The 17,798-nt window shown below is 34.2% G+C and overlaps 1 protein-coding gene across 1 annotated transcript in view; it reads left to right on the top strand.

Annotated features, from left to right (window-relative positions):
* Positions 1–17,798, top strand: part of pclob (piccolo presynaptic cytomatrix protein b) — a 421,215-nt gene that overhangs the window by 308,094 nt on the left and 95,323 nt on the right. The window contains exons 15-17 of the mRNA XM_051920046.1: positions 4,970–5,020; positions 11,853–11,983; positions 17,001–17,027. Coding sequence (XP_051776006.1) covers positions 4,970–5,020; positions 11,853–11,983; positions 17,001–17,027 — 209 coding nt within the window. The remainder of the gene's footprint in view (positions 1–4,969; positions 5,021–11,852; positions 11,984–17,000; positions 17,028–17,798) is intronic.

The following is a 17,798-nucleotide window of genomic DNA, read 5'->3' as shown; positions in this document are numbered from 1 at the left end:
TCAAAAAAATGGTTATCTGGTTTGAGTTAAGCTAATTGTGTGAAGACACCTTGGCATTATTATTGATTAAAAAACAGTAATGCCAGCTTTATGGTAATTATCAAATTTGTACAATAATTAAGCTCATTATACAATATAGAATCAATTGATGTAGAGGGCAGCAAGTAATGGAACAAGATGATCTGCTGTGGCAACCCCTAACGGGAGTAGCCAAAAGAAGAAGAAGATACAATATACAATCAATACTATTAAAAATGGCCAAATGTATGAGAATTTAATTGCTTTAAATGTGTTTGGATGGGCAGTTAATAACATGCTGTCACTAGGAGGCAGGAAGTGGACATATCTTTTGTAGTGTCCCTCTGGAGCTGCTCAATCAATACTAACAATTTTCAAGCAAATATGGCACAGTTTATTAGCTGATCACTATAGTATTCTATTGCGCATGTATGTCACACTTTGTTCCAGGTTTCTAAATAGAAATTCCCTTTCATTTAGAAATTGCTTTTTTGTGAAATGTATACAGTATATTGAATGGAAATGATAAAATATATTTGAATCTCATAAGACAATTTCAGAATGAATAGAGTGGGCCTGGGTGAAAGAATAGCGTCTTGAAAGTGATAAAGGGAATGTCCACTGGGCGCTGCTAAACATTTTGTACAAGCTTATTTAAAGGAGTAAGAGTCAAATCATTTTGTCATAGGCAAGCTAAAATCTATTCCTGGGTTTGAGACAAAAGAAGCATGCTGTTGTTGTAGTACTTGCATGTTCTCAGAAATGACTGTGTTGAAAAACTGTATTAAACACGCAGAAAATACTAAATGGCTGACAAACCCCAATGCCTAAATCCATACTTGTCTATAAATTGGTAACACCCAGAAAGGAAATATTTACAGATTAAGGAAAGATGGGCATTTTTTCAATTACCTTATGTGACATTACTTGAGCCTGTTACAGCTGGGATAGACCAAATCACAAATAAGAGGACTAGAAAGCAGCAGGAATGGTATTGAACATGTGAGTACATAGTAGCTGAAAGTTATGTATTTATTTATCTTTATTCATCACTAATAATACATTTTTCCAACACTTTAGCCTAAGGCTACATAGTAAGCTACACACAAATGCCAGTTAGTTATCGTGGAAGCAGAGTGGATGTCAGAGACTTTCAAGACGCCAAGTAGACAGTACTGGAGAATCAATGGGGGAAACAGTAGCAGAAGACTGTTAATTTAATAAAATCTGGAGGGGTTGGGGGGCATTTATTTAGATATTGATGATTTGCATGTGCAAAAAAGTTTATTTAACTACATGTTTAAAGTGTAAATACTACATTGGGACTCATATTGATGAACTAAGATTATTACACTATATTACAATGTGCAGTTTATTATCTTACATTTATATTCAGTGTTTATGGGGTTGTATATGCATATATGAGTGAAAATTTTATATACACATTTGTATTTATAATATATCTGAAGCAAAATATTAGGCAGCATAATGTATTTACTTTGAAGTAAAAGATTTAAGGAACTCCATTTGTATCCTACTACAATTGCAGAGGGGCACTCATCCTCCTACCTAGAGGCTAATATGGAGTTATCACAAACTTCACAGCCTTTGTTGTCAACCACCTTTAATATGTTGCTGTTAGATATTTGTGCTTTAAATTAAGAAGACATTCACAAATGGTTATTCACATACTCTTTCATTTGTGCCTGTTCTAAATAATAAATGAATGTGGGCTTAGGACAGTTTGTGGGTCTTAAATCAACAGGTCTGCTTGGTTTAAGATAAACAGACACAATTTTATTTATGTAGATTACAGCATAGACTGATAGCAAAATGCAATATTTGGTTTAGCTCAGCCATTATGTTGTTCAGTGTTTTATTCTTCTCTTTCTTTTTTCAGGTCTTCTCATTTTCTTTCCTTCCACTGATTTACAGTTTCATTTGGGGTTTTATTGCAATACATTTAAACCCTGTAATGTGTGTGTGGTGTGTTTTTTTCCTTCTGTATACTTCTCCTCCGGCCTTGCACCATTCACCCTGAGTTTTGCATTTTGTAATTGGTCTGCTCACTTGCTGGGTATGATATTTCTGATTTCTAGTTTTAACACTGGGATTTATAGCTTGGGTGGCACAGTGGTGCAGTGGTAGCTCTGCTGCCTTGCAGTAAGGAGACCTGGGTTCGCTTCCCGGGTCCTCCCTGCGTGGAGTTTGCATGTTCTCCCCGTGTCTGCATGGGTTTCCTCCCACAGTCCAAAGACATGCAGGTTAGGTGCATTGCTGATCCTAAATTGTCCCTATTGTGTGATGTGTGTGTGCCCTGCGATGGGCTAGCGCCCTGCCCGGGATTTGTTCCTGCCTTGCACCCTATGTTGGCTGGGATTGGCTCCAGCAGACCCCCCGTGACCCTGTGTTAGGATATAGCGGGTTGGATAATGGATGGATGGATTTATAGCTTTCCTAGTAAATGTGGATAGCTGCACAGCAGAAAAGTACAAAACCAGATAAATAACTGCATGCAAGACCTCTGCCCTAAATAAATAGCACTGTTTAAAGCATATCACTTCTTTGGGAAACCAAATTACATTATGATACACCTATTAATGGAGCAGTGTGCAGAGTCAACAAAATCACAAAATTGTGTTCCGCTTTTTAAAGCTGTTCATACTGTATTTGCATTATTTGAAAAATAAATAAAATATTCCAATGCACCAGGAAAACAGTCTTGCCTGCAAAGTCTGACAAGTAGGACATACCATATAAACTTGACTAAAATGGTTATTTCTGAGTTGATAATAAAATTAATTATGCAAATTCCAGCCTTTTAACTTTACACTTTCTAATGGTATATTTATGGGCACATTCCATTTTTAGCGCATCAAAATAAATTAAAGGTTAATTAATTTATATGCTTCTTAATGTTATATCTTGCTTACTGCAGTTTTTTTTAAATGTTTGCTTGTTTGTACCTCTTTAAATTACATGGACTCCTTAAAAAATAAATTCATGAAATAATCATTTTTAATTTTCTGGATTATTAAATGGCTGAAAATATTAGTATTTCATAGCAGCTATATTTTTCAGTATAACAAGTAGTAGGTTTAGAAGTAGGCGGTGTGGTATAGTAGACATTAAACTACAAGGCTGCCAGTTCAGTTCTCACACATGGTTTAATGTGTGAATTTGTGATTTAATTCCAAAAAGTAAATATACTGTATGTAAGCAATTGTGCTGTATCCTGATGCACAATAGTATTAACAGTATTTATTCCTGTTTCAGATTAAAGTGCAACTTCATATTTTATACTGAATTGAACTATTATTATTTTACATGAGTAAGAATCAAACATGTCAGATAGATGAAAAAAATGTACCTAAAATAAAATGAAAAATATTAAAGACGTGTGCTTTGGGCTCTATGGTACAATTCTCATTTCCTTGCTTAACAGTAAGACACCTGATCCACACACCCACCTTCTTCTCACCAGTAGGCTAGCATTTACTATCACTGAAATTTAGGTTCCATTTTCTCTTGAAAACAGTATGACATAACCAAATACATGCTACACAGGTTACTTGAATTAGATGTATTTCAGATGTTATGGCTGCACTACACAAAGGTCCTTCCTTGTATAACAATTCCAGCCATTAAATCAGTGTCTAGATGTGATATTGTTTAATGGACCAGACTCACAAGATAATCTTTGTACAGTGTATTGAAACTGGCAAAAGTCTAGGCAGAATATCTTGTCAACGTATACAGCAAGATGTTTCTAAAAATAAAGACATAAACAAATGAAAAATAAATACTTTGTATTGCATTCACATAGCTAGACTTTTACTTCCGAGATGATTTGCAAAGATCTTTCATGTGTTAGGATTGCTTCAATGCCTCCTCTTTCCATATTTTGTTGTTTTTCCCCATTGTTCCTTTGCTGGTTGTTTGTTTTCATTTTTTATTTTTTTTTTTTGCATTTTAATTTATCTTTACTCTTTGTTGTTTTTAATTTTTTAGTGGGGGAGTGTTTCCTGAAAAAAAATGACAGTGTCAAAAAAGAAAGTAAACATCGTATTAGCGCAAAAAAAGAGAAATTATTACTTGGAGAAATAACTAAAAGGCAAATAGAGATCGAATAAATGGACACAGGTGATATGTCAGAAGTATGTAAATATTGTAAGGCTTTGAAGTTTAAGTCAGAGAATTTCAAAAACGTGTTTTACCTCACATGCATTTATTGGTTACTTTGCAAAAAAAATATTAACTGCTGATGATGTAGATCACTTTGTCTGTGCTGAAATTCAAAACAGAGAAAACTATCTTGAATTATGGTACAAATTCATTAAGCACATGTCTAACTGACCTCATTTAAAAGATTCAGCATATTGGGACTCCAAAGATTCCAAATATTGTTGTTACATAAGTTCTGAAATAAAAGTGAAACTAATGAAATAGCAACAATTCAAAGAAAAAAAAATCTAAAAAATGTGTATCCGGAAAAACAAAAACGGGGGTTGGCGAGCGAAGCGAAAGGGGGCAAAGCCCACAAGTAATTCTTAAAATCATTCCGATTTTCATTTTTTTCCAGAATCTTAGCATTTTTTTTTAAAATAATATTGTTATTTGTGTTGGTGCTAATATAGTTACCAAGTAAAACAGTCAAGTGTACTCTGATAGTGGAAAGTAAAGGCTGAACCACAAGTAAAGGAAAAGAACAAAGCACACTCTTATTTCCCTATTGTGAATGATATACATAGTGATTTACACTTACCTTTCATACATGTTTCTTGTCCTTCAGATTGTTAGTCATAAGCTGATGTCTAAACCCTTAAAAATGAAAAAAACTATACTTTCTTTTTAATATCATTGTATATACATATCAATTTTTACTCTTGATTTATTTTAAATTGCTTCCAGACATATTATTTAATAACATATATTTGTTTTGTTGTTGCAGCCTACAGATGGCACAAAGTCTCATTCACATCCAATCACAGGTGAAATACAGGTATGTAAAATGAAAAATTGTGTCTTATTAAAAACAATGCAAATAAAATGGTTGACATAAATTATAAAAAGGACATTCTCAGCTTAATTTCTTGAAAACTTCTGTTACACATCACTTTCTCGGCATTCTCAACATCTCTTATCAGTTCCCCTAAAATCATGTTGAAGAATCAGCTCATCCATTTCTAACAAATTTACCTAGTCAGGTTGAAGGGGGGCCAACACCTATCCACCCACCACTTCGATCAAGAAAGCCCTGAGTACCAAACTATTTTGAAAGTAAGTTTTAAAATGTTTACCAAAAAATGACAACATGTTAATTAGGTTTATTTGACATTTAAAATTAGTAAATGGATGCAATTCCCAAATAAAGTGAAGTATGAAAAATAAGGAAGAACAGATAAAAATCTTTACTAATTAGCTGCTCCTCTCAAAACACCTTCTAAATCAACAAGAGAGTTGTGATTTGATTGAGTTGTACTGAACAGGTAATGAATTGTGCTTAAAAACTGAAATTAAATAAATGGATTTTTGTGGAAAATGCAATGGCATAAAAACTGTGAGGAACAGACTATGACTTGCAATAGATCTCTTTGATAAATCTTAAAATAATAACGGAAGAAAGTTAAAAGACTTCTAGTAGTTGACAAGCGGCACAGGACATTAGGCTATTAATTTAAGCATCAAGGCAAGAGACACCACTCAAGTTAGGTATCTACTTTCATCACACATCTGTTGCACAACAAGGACCATTATAAACAGTTTTATTATTACTTTTGGTTATAATAAAATTAAACGTGATGACACACCCACACATAGGCAATTTTATTTTATTTTTACCTTAAACCAGTAAGGTGATGTTGAGTACACAGACATTCATTTTAAAAATGTTACTTCACTTAAAGATATATTATGTATTCTTTCATGTTAGGTTCCACCATTACCTAAATAATTCATAAATACTGTATGTTTTAGTCAAAGTACTGTCTTAACCTTGAGTACAATATATAAATACGGTAACTAGTCAATACTCACCATTTAGAGAAATTAAGGCATGATCTGGTTCAAGTGTTTGTAACCTCACATTAAAGTACACGATTGACTCTCTAAGAGTTATAATACTAAAGGATGCTCCCCAACACACATTTACTACTATGAAGGTTGTCTTGCACAGCAATTTTTGGTAGCTGCATTTTTGAACAAGTTGAACTGCCATGTTTATGCAGCACATCTTCTAATTCAATGACATAAATTAACACTGCACTTTATTCCATTATGGATGTCATATTGGCTGCTTACACCAGTTGAGTGACACTTATATCGATTCATTATTACATGACTGCAGAGTTACAAGTTCAACTGACCATACAGATCAGGTGTAGTCATTATGCTTTTATGGATATTTTGCTTCCTCACCAGGTTCTAGATGTTATTTTCTAAATAAGCGTAAATTAACAAGCAAAGTTAAAAATGTTAACTGTTTAGTAGTCATATAAATATGAATGATCATGTAAATTCCTGTGTTAACACAATTAAAGTTCACCCTGTGAAATAGAGAAGTTCAATTAAACAAGGGAATAGGTTGGAATGAAATCCTGTGACCATTTTGGCCCTACAGGACCATGATTGCAAAAGCTGCTCCTCCAAGCTTATCCCATTTTCCCCTCTGAACAAATGTGCACCTAAAATGTCATAAAGGATATTTTAAAGACCTAACTCAAGAGTTTAGAAAACTTGACATTATTGAGTTGGGCATAAGAATTGAATCATGCAGCATGTTAAAAACATTAATAAAATGTCAAAAGAGAGGAAATTTTTACCATTGCAAAATAAGGGTGCATTCCTGTCATTAAAGCTGAATTTGTGCTGCTTACTTTATTCTGACATCCAATAATATATTTTTGCAATTTTACAGGTCTTATTAGATGATGTGGTTCACTGACTGCAGTGTTCCTAAAATAAAATATCCGCACAAGCTTGTACTTGGATAAAAAAAAAATGTAATTCTGGTTTTTAAAGATGAACAAAAGAATAGCATAGCAGTTAGTAAAGCTGACTAACAGCTCTGCCTGCTTAGATATTGATGAAAAAAATGGATGGATAATATAGGACAAAGTGGGCTTCCTCTCTTTTTTCTGTAGAATGACACATAACACCTGTACTGCAGCTCCCAGCCCTGAGCTAGAACCTTCACATTTAATATCTCACCCCAACCGCCCACTCAAAGTGAAATGGCTAATGAAACTAAAAGGTTTTTTTGTGTGTGAAACTGAGTGCAGATTTCTGGTATGCAGTGTTTGACTCTCTCCATTTCATGAGGCAGTATGAACCACAGTTAAATGACACTCTTGCAAGAAAATACCAAACACTATCATGGAAGAATAACTAAACCAATTGAATATGACCCAGTGAAACCTTGATACTTTTGAAATAAAGCAAAATTTAATTTTACAACCATGTACCTCCAAATGCAATGAAGTAGGAGTGGCTCTTACGTCAAGCAGCCAATGAATGCAAAGTTAAGTAAACTTTGTGCTCAGGACATTGAAGAAGAGTATAATGTTACGAAAATCAAAGATCAGAAAAACCATAAAATATATTTTTCTCAACAAATGATTTAATTAATTTTATAAATCAAATAAGAGTGACCATCATTGGCCTTTGCCTACATTGATGGACAGTCCTGTTGACCACTTATCAACCCAAAGGTTATACTTATATGTGCCAAAGAAACCCAAGGAAAATTGTCCACTCATCTTCTTCTGTCAGTGATTAAGTCCCCATTGCTTTGGGTGTGGTGTGCAAAGGTTTTATGAACTATATTTATTAATTAATATGCTCTTATTTCCCCACAAAAGATTCAGCAGATGAGTCAAAATGGAAACTACGATCCTAGCTGATATGATTTTCTTTTGTTCTTCATTTTTCATAGCCTTCTGTTAGAGATTGCTCTTTAATCATCCCTTGTTAGGGTTTGAACTATGACAATTGAAAAAATGTATTTGTTTTTTCCATTAAAAATGTATTCTGCAGCCATTTTGTGAGCTTGTCAAAGCCAAGCTTCCTGGTTACTGGGGGCATGGTCTCAGGGGTCGTGACCTGTCATCAATAACTGATAGGTTAAGTGGTTGACACTAGTGACCATTTTCTGTCAGAGTCTATAGATAACTTTGTGAAAGACTAGTTCAGTTCTTTCTTTTCTTTCTCTCAGGCATATAAGTTTTTGGCTAAACTTTTTGACCACAATATTTGGATTTTGGTTTTTTTTTTGGATTTTTGGTAGTGCGGTTCAGCCTATGATTTTATTGTGCATATTATTTTCTGCTCTTCTTCTTTTAAAAAAATACTGTCTTTCCATTTGTAACAGTACACTGGCCCAGTCAATGTCTATGTAGAGTTCCTATGTTCTTCTAGTATGTTTTCTCAGAGTAAATCAATTTTCTCCCATATCTTAAAGATGTGCCTGTTAGTTTGCTTGGTACACTAGCCTCATCTGCGTGATTATACTTTGGGCATGTATGAGCCTTGCACTTGTCGTTAGTCCCTGTCTTGTGCCTAATATGTTCCTTATCTCTGTCACCTTGTTATTAAAAAAATAAGACAGGTCCAGCAAATGGATGGAGAAGGGTATTTAATGCTAACTCTCAGATTCCCCCTATAAAGACTATAACCTACCAACAAGTAAGAGCACTAATGTTGTCAAAAGTCTGTCTAGTTCATACCCTTAGTGGAAATCTGACTCAGATTTTATGTCCATAAACTCTGTAGTGCACTCACAAGATATATCAGACCCTTATATCATGTCCACTTTTTTAATAGGTGTCAAAATGCTTTAGGAGACCTTTTTATTTAATTGTAAATTACTTAGATATTTCACAATGTTTAGTATGTTTTTAAGCCATTTTATAATTTATAATTTGCAGCATCCTTTTATAAAGCATATTTCATTTAATTTTCTGTTCAGTTCTATAGGTTGCAGATATTGCTTTCAGTTTCACAGTGTATTTTAATCCCTTGTTTCTCTGTAAAATAAATAAATAAATAAATAAATAAAATTCTGAAAATTATTATCATTCTCTGTATGCGCACTTCACTGATTTAAGACACAGATCCTTTGAAGTACTTGACATCTGAGAGAGTCTGATCTATACATCTCCAAATGCTCTGTGATTTTGTTCCATTTCTTTTCCTGTAAAGCATACTATTGGCAGTTATTAGACTCGGCTCAATTCATACCACGAGTTTTTGATTACAGCTTCATTCTTTTTCAAGTTTTTATACACCACAGTCAAGTCAGCTGCAACAGGAGATATGGAGTACTAGCAGTTGCTGCAGTGTTAAACTTCTTACATTCACTTAAATCTGTATAATTAAGACATAACTTTATACACATGCATTCAGAGATATTAAGTTAAATTGAATTCAGGCTTGTGTTACAAAAAATATTCTTGTGAGACTGTTAAGCTTGTCAACTTAATTCCATTTTAAATACTTGGTAAAATATGATTGTAAGCAATGTATAGTCTGAATGTATGATCATAGAATAGAAATTAAAAACCAGAAATGAATGAAACAAAGCATTTCTATCTTGTGTTTCTTGTTATTTGCTAATATATTTTTTCTTTTGACTGTTGCTATACACATTTTATGCTTAAATGGTTACACACCATTTTTTTATTTGATAGAATTTATATAAAATGTGTCATTTTGCTCGACTTTTGTGAACATCATAAGAACAGAGACAATCAACAATCATTTACTTGTACAGGTTTGCCACATGCTATTTCAAATTTCTCTTGATTCACCCTGGGAGAACATATAAACTCCACAAAGGAAGTGACCGAGTTGAGATTCAAACCCAAGGCTCTGTTGGTGTAAGAGTGATCCATACTTGCTTTACCATATTGCAGTTAATGATAATCCAGTTGCATTCTTTAAGATTCCTTGTAGGACCTGGTATGGTTATATGCCAGTGACATACAGTATGGTTGACTATTTCTAAAACTGTCATCTCGTTCTTAGAGGCTTTGTTAAACCATTTCCATGTGGTATCATCATTCTTTATTCAGTCTATTCCCATTTTAACCTTCAAACTGCAAAGATATATATGATATTCTAATCTACAAAGGTACAATGTTTAAAGTAGTTTGTGAATTCATCAGTTGGGTCAATGACAAAAACACTACACACCTCTTGTGCATAAAGCATTATTTATTCATTGTTTCTGCCATTGTCAATCACAAAAAAACAACACACAGATAAAGAAATTAGTATGGAGTTTCAAGAATTTCAATTCAATCTTGGCAACAATTAATAATTGGAAGAGTAAAACCATAGTAACTTCTGATATGTAGTTAAATCCTATGCTGTTTGGGTGCTATACATTTTTGTATTTTGAAAGTCAAATCTGATTATTTATTTAGTCCATTTTAATATATATAAACAGTCAATTTACATTCATATAATTTCATTTGCTCAATAAATTAAGCTCGCGCTAGTGCATGCTATAAATGCTACTATACAAAATCAACACTGAATGAAAATATGGAGTCATCTTCTATATGCTCTGCATAAAGTCTAATTTAATATGCTGTGTATACTGGATTATTAATTTCTATACATGCAAATTTAAGATAAATGAAAATGAGCTAGATATTTATATATAGTATAAATAAGTTTCATATATAAAAGTACAATAATGAAGTTTCATATATGAAAAAATATTGAATGAATGACTGTATACTGCTTTTAATATACTTAAAAAAGCTAACTTTACAAAATGACAGGCTGTCACAGGTTTAACTGAAAATAATTTTACAGAAAAGATTGAGAGTGCTTACAGACCTTGTTATTAGCTGATTTCATGGCAATTAACTGTGTAAGATTTAGCATTATGTTAAATAACATAACAGAGCATCAATTGAAAACATCAGAGTCCTGAATGTGAGCAGAGTTTTCTTGGGAAGAGACCTGATGAAAGCCCAGGATGTGTTCAGAGGCAGAAGTCCTCTTTATATCCTGGAAGGTTTTACAAATTAAACCCTAAATTAGTTAAATTTTGGACAGTGCAATTATCAGAGTTCATAGATGACATTACGGTATAGGAATTTGTTTGGCTGATTTATTCATAACAGACAAATAGTACAATGGGAACAATGAAAATATTAATTTCACAATCCAATTTACAATCTAAATGGGAAATGAGTATACAATATATCAAACAAGACTTTGTACCAAGGTGCAATTCCTATGATATACTGTAAAACATTAATTATAACTAAAATTTATTATAAACTCTAAAACACCATCTTATGCCCTTTTATTTACAAAAACAATTATTTCTGTATTGTGAGGTTATATGTCATGTATACATTCTGAATTTTCTGGTTCTAATCTTCAAAAATGTCTTACAGGTCTCTTAATGAAGCATCTTCTAAAAATGTTAACTGGTCTGAGCTCAGAAGGTGTTCCATTTCTATATTTCTAACAAATACGACTTAAGGCCTTCCTTGTTTAATAAATACGTGTGCCACAACTACTATATATTATGATGAAAATGTAAAACTCTAAGGAGAAACTGTAGTGGACAAAATTATAATATATCATTTCATTGAAATAGTCATTTGTTTGTAAATAAGATACATGTGGAAATTTAGGTTTTCTTTAAAAAAAATTGAGTATGGTAGCATTCGTATTCATTTTTTATAACCTGTAACAAATAGTCAATTTTGTCTCTAACATTCTGAAATGTATATAATGCCCTTTAATTACAGTGCATTTGAAATACATGTAATTGGTTAAAGCAGCTGTTTTTGCTTTATTTTTCATATTAGCTACAAGTAAACTATGACAAACATCTTGGGAATCTTATTGTTCATGTTCTTCAAGCCAGAAACCTTGTACCCAGGGACAACAATGGATATTCGGACCCATTTGTTAAAGTCTATCTCCTGCCAGGTAGAGGGTAAGCACTGCTTCTTTTTTGTGTACCTATTCTCACAGATCTAAATTTGCATCACTATTGCATAAATGAAATTTCATCTAATCCTGCTTGTTACTTCTATAAAGCAAACACCACTAGAGTAGCATTTAGTAACTCATTGTGGACTTGGCTGTGCATTGTCTATTATGTATGTATGTATGTATGTCTCAGGTTTGTCAGGGCTAAATCTCTTATTGTACGTATGATTCTTTGTTTTGATTTGCTTTACCTGGAGGGTGAGACATATGTATTATAGCATACTTAAATGTTTTTTTTATAAATACAGAACTTGTCAGATAAAATTAAATGAGTATGTGACCCCAAGGAAGTCATTTCTCCTGACTGTGCCCAAATTGTACAAAGTAGTGTACGCATGGTCAACAGCTTTACTACAGCTATATACTTGTAAAGTGCATTCACAGGTGATCATTAGAGAAATATGTTATGTAAAATACACAGATTGTTTATTCATTTGTTTTCTTTTGTTTGGACAGATACCGTAGTCAAGGTCAGAGAAACTATGAGTCGGGCTTAATAAACCACTGATTGCTTTCAGAACTTTATTTTCGTCTTCTGCACTGCAGGTTCATGCACAGGACAGTTCATTGATATTTACTGACCACTAGCATGGGCCTTAAAAAAATATATGAAAGTTCAGATGCAGTATGTGTGTATATATATATATATGTGTATGCACATACTGTATTCCATGGTGTTTTCTGAATTTTGCTAGATAGTGTTTGTATTTCCTTGAGTGTTATTGTTTCTTTTACTTTTTGTGTTAATGGATTTGTAATTATTTACAGTGTTCTGAGCTTGTCAGTGCAAGTTTGTTGTATAAAATGAAGTTCAGTTGAACTATATTCATTATGCTTGAGAAACCATTTCAATAAACTCTCAGTAAGTGCTGCATTGAGATCCTGCAAGTATTTGACGAATAACTGTCTCACGCCTGAACGGGGCAGATTCATAGACACCAAAACTTACACACAGGAACCTGAACAAATTATTTAACATACAGTAGTGTTATATTTCTAGAAACATTATAACTGTAGTAAATGGCTAATGTTATTGAGTGTAGTAGATTATTTATATTCAAACATTTTCTTACTGTACATTATTGACTAAACAAAAAAAACAGCAATTTATTTCTTATATTGCCCAAAATCACACAATGAATGCCTCAGTGTGCTACAGACCCTGTTGTTTGACAGCCTTTCAGACTTGGCACTCTAAGAAGATAAGAAAAAAGTTTAGATTAGATTTTAGGAGGCATGGTAATGCAGTGCTTAGAACTGCTATTCTATAGCACAAGACTGGATTTGATTCTTGGTCTGACTACACTCTCTGTGGAGCCAGAACATTCTCCAGTTGTTCATATTTAGACTTCAAAACTTGGCACTTGTAGCATAACCTCCCAGTGCCAGATGTCTCAGAGGAAAAGGCAGACTGTGTTGCCATACTATGGTCACTCTGCGATCAGTTGTGTGTTCCATAGTGGAATGCAGATCTTGGTAATCCAAGCAGGCAGGGAGGTCCAATGCAGCAAAAAAATTAGGCAAATGTTTTCAAAATGCACAAAATAAAGGACACTTAAAATTATTACAGAAACTAACTAGAAAATAATATTGCATTAGTGTGACAATGTTTTCTGATTGGTACTATTCAGGTCATAAAATAATTTTTTCAAAATATCCCATATATTTGTCTCTTTCTTTTTTGCCCGGTGCCACGTTGACATCGTGCAGCAGAAGGCGTGAGCTTATTCAGTGCGAGCAGGAACACACAGGTGACCAGTTGCTTATGCTATAACACGCTTGACTTGGCGGCGATCATCGCACATGTACTGTGCAAGGCATTCACGGGGCCGCTGAGAAAAGAAGAGTATTCTTTGCTCACCTTGCAGAGGAGCTTAGTCGTTGCTTCTTACAAGAAAAGGCGATGGATAAAGCAAAAGAGGATGCAACATCGACAAGCTTCTGTTCCAAGACCGCTGCTCCCCCCAGCCTCTTCAGTGTAATAGTAACACAGCACAGAGAGAAGTGTGTACATTGCAACAGGTACACATGTCATAAACGTAGAAAGGATGGTCCTTGGGTGTGTGGGAACTGTTAACATTTGAATCTGATGATTGCATGTAGCGCAGAACTGACCACTCTGTACTATTCTTTCCTCTGCATGTCCTGGAGTACAAAAGAAACACCACCATGCACCCAAAAGTGGAGACTGGCAAGATTGAGAAAAAAAAACGCGGTCACTGATTATAAGTGCAAGAAGGTGTTTGAATGAATATGAATAATATGAATAATGTTGCATCAGTACCACAATGTTTTCCCAAATGTACTATACAGGTCATAAAATGAGTTATTCCAAATATCATATATACATATGTCTCTGCTTTTTTTGTCAGTGTGGCTTTGACATCATGGACCATAAGGTGCATACTAATTCAGTGTGAGCAGGAACACTCAATAACACTGAATAAAAAAAAATTCAAGTGATGGTGAGATATGAAGAAGGCAGATTCACCAGCATTTGTGTGTCAGCTTTTATCCCTCCAGATCACAGAGTTTCCAGTTCCAATGTCTCAAAACACCACTCACATCTACAATTATTTCCAGTTTCACGATAAAAAGTAACAGCCTCAGATCTGGGGTGGGGGGTGGGTGTTGTATCGTGATCGTGACTGAGAGAATAAAAGTGGAAAAAAAACGCTAACTTTTACAAGTACTATAAATTTACACCGGCTGTTACAGACAAATGTATGTTTTAATTGTAGTATAATATTAACAATAAGAGCAGCTCACTACTAAAAATGGTAAATTTGCTGGGGAGCTGGTTTCAAACTCATGACCTCTGGAATATAAGTCGGCAGTTCTAACCACAGCACCACAAAAGCTATCGTATTGTACTTGCACCTTTTGTGAAAGTGTTTATTTGATATTTGGCCATCAGCCTTCACACATTATACAGTTCATGTCTACATTTTGTTATTTATTACTAAACCATGAAACACATTTCTGTTTTAACAATGTGTTTACATTTTGTGTAGACACAAAACACACATCAAATTATTTCTCCTTACAATTCTGGGTAGCTCACTCCCAGATAATCAATCAAGGCAGGAATTGGGAGAACTTCTTGCCCGTTCTGAGGCGGTGGGGGGATGATATAGCAGGCTGCTTGCTGCTTAGGCTTATTGACACATTTAGAAGACAAAAGACGCTAACGGAGATGTGTGAAGCGATTTAAGGTGGGCTGGATTTTTTTCGTAGGCTATGGTAATTCTAGTGTTAAGGTTGGTTTCCGCCTTGTAGAACAGGCTGCAGTTCCAACCTTATGTTTATATGTTCATATTGTTAGTGTAGTAAGGTTTATTTGGTACAGAAAAAAATCTTTTTGAATTCTTCCACACGGGATGATACAAACTCAAGGTCTATATTTGCTGCATAGAATGAAATACAACCCTCTTATTTGAGCGAAACAAAATCTCATTCTCTTTAAGTGACCATGGGGGTAACTGTAAAATGTGCCGTATACTTTCACTTTTTCCAAAACATCTTTAAAAAAATAAAACTAGATATAGGAATTGGTTTTCTTCACGCACAGCACCACAATATATTAAATAAGGTGGAAAGCTGTAGCAGAGCCACATAAGGGGGTTTTGTTTCTATGTAAGTATGTCCTTACACCCGGTGGCTGAGCACCATCCTTCTCCAGTACGAATGTCCAGTAACTGAAAAGTGTAGGAGCTGCTGCGGATGATGATGATTAGAAAATGGTCCAATCAAAAAGTCCCGCCACATCCTTCTCTTCCGGTTTTATTGGACAGTGCATACAAACTACAAATCCCACAAGCCCCTCCGCATCAGTGCAAACCTGTTTAAAGACACAGACCCCAATTTACAAACAGAAATCAGTGCACCCAGTGTTGTCATTCACATTTAACAATCACTCAACTGGACATACTTACATAGAAACAAAAAGCCCCTATGCGGCCCCGCTACAAAGTAGTGGGGTAGATAGCAGTACTTGGGGATTTTAAAATGCAAAACTTAGGTGAACAAGAATTGATGAGCTATGTTGGGCTGAATGATCTGTTGTCTTCAAAACATTTCTTAATCCCTTATTTAGCTAAAATATAAAAGTATATATTTAAAAAGAAAATGTCATACATTACATGTTACTTTTTTAATGGCATCTTAAAGATTGATGCAACAAAATGCAGTTTGGGTATGCTATGCTTATACAATGAAGATTGTTAAAACGTTAAGAAAAGCAAATCAAAACAAAGGGATGTTAAAGTCTGTTCTAAAAGCAAAATGGCTGGTAGCTGTAGGGAAGTAACACTTTAGTTTAGATACATTGCAGTTGAATGCTCAGCCCCCTTGGAGTCTTCATTCTAGGACAGAAAGTCAGCTGGAATCTGTACATTATCAAACTGAGTAGGTAAACAAATGTCAATTAGATTTGTCAAGTTCATTGGAGCAAGAAACTTCAAAGCCTTGAGAGTCAATAAGAAGACTGATTTTAAATTAAATTCATTGTTTCAGGAGCAGTTGGTCTAATTTTATTTTATTGTTTGCAGCATGGAATATTATTAGGCTCAGTTATGTTGAAAACAATTTGTGCCTTGGGGAAAATTCAGTATCTATTACTGAATCACAGTTATCAAATCTTAAGAAAAGAAGGGCATAACCTAGCTTTCCAGTACCTGAAAAATGAGCAAGTGAAAATAAAAAAAATAACCGTTCTTATCTGTTAATTACATTTTGAGAGAAATCTATGTCTGGATCACTTTGAAAATTATCTGGTTTACAGTAGACTGTATAGCTAATGCTTAGACATGTTAACACCCAAGGTTTATTCTTTTTCAACCACATCTGGCTCTTGCCTTGTTTTATGCTCTGATTTGTTATTTTGGCTTTTTTCCTCTCTTTGCTTCTCTGCCATCTTCTCACCTTTTCTCATATCTGCTGCAAACATTGGACTTACACAGCCAAGTCATGGTTGTCCAGAATGCCAGGTAGATCCTTTTTATTTTTTTATTTTTTCCCTTTTGGCTGTGTGACTCAAAGTCTTGCTGTTGAATCTTTATTCCTCTCTCTTCGTGCATGTGCTTTAATATGAAACAGGAATCATCTTTTTACTGGGCAGTTCTATCATACTATTTGAATTGTGTGGAAGGAATTCTGAATCATTTAATACTGCATATGTGAAGATTTTTTTTCAGTAGCTATACATTAATATCTTATTAAGTCAATATTTAAAAACTTTATATACTCTAGATATGTTATAAGTTTGGGTGTCTTAAGTGTCTACAGCTACTTCCTAGCACTCAACCCTAATGTAATTTCCGGAGAGGGGGTAATTTGTGCAAATTTCAGGTGTTCCTCACATCCTTGTGTTAATATCCTCGAGGGACTTACTCAGGATACTCAGGACTGGTGACACTAAATTGGGTGCTTTTGCTGCATATGTATAAATGTGTCATAAGAAGGACGGGAGCCTGACCAATGTTTTGGAAAGCCTTGCACCCAATGCTGTTCGAATAGTCTTCTGACCAATTAGAAAATGGATGGAAGTAGTAAATACTGTGGCTGATAAGATCCTCGTAGGTTGCCATTTATTGTTTAATCCGGCATGAGGAAAATTGTCAGTCTCATGTCAGTAGCAATTGTTAGTCAATCATTAAAAAGTTTTCCTTGGATGTCTCTTTTTATTTATTTATGTTTTTTTGTTTACTCTAGATCTAGAGTCTGTAGGATACAGTAGTAAAGTTGTGTAGTTCATATAA

The sequence above is a fragment of the Erpetoichthys calabaricus genome, chromosome 1 (assembly GCF_900747795.2).
Source record: "Erpetoichthys calabaricus chromosome 1, fErpCal1.3, whole genome shotgun sequence".
In the NCBI taxonomy this organism is placed as follows: domain Eukaryota; kingdom Metazoa; phylum Chordata; class Cladistia; order Polypteriformes; family Polypteridae; genus Erpetoichthys; species Erpetoichthys calabaricus.
Note: the sequence above shows the minus strand (reverse complement) of the source record. Positions and strands in the feature narration are given on the sequence as shown.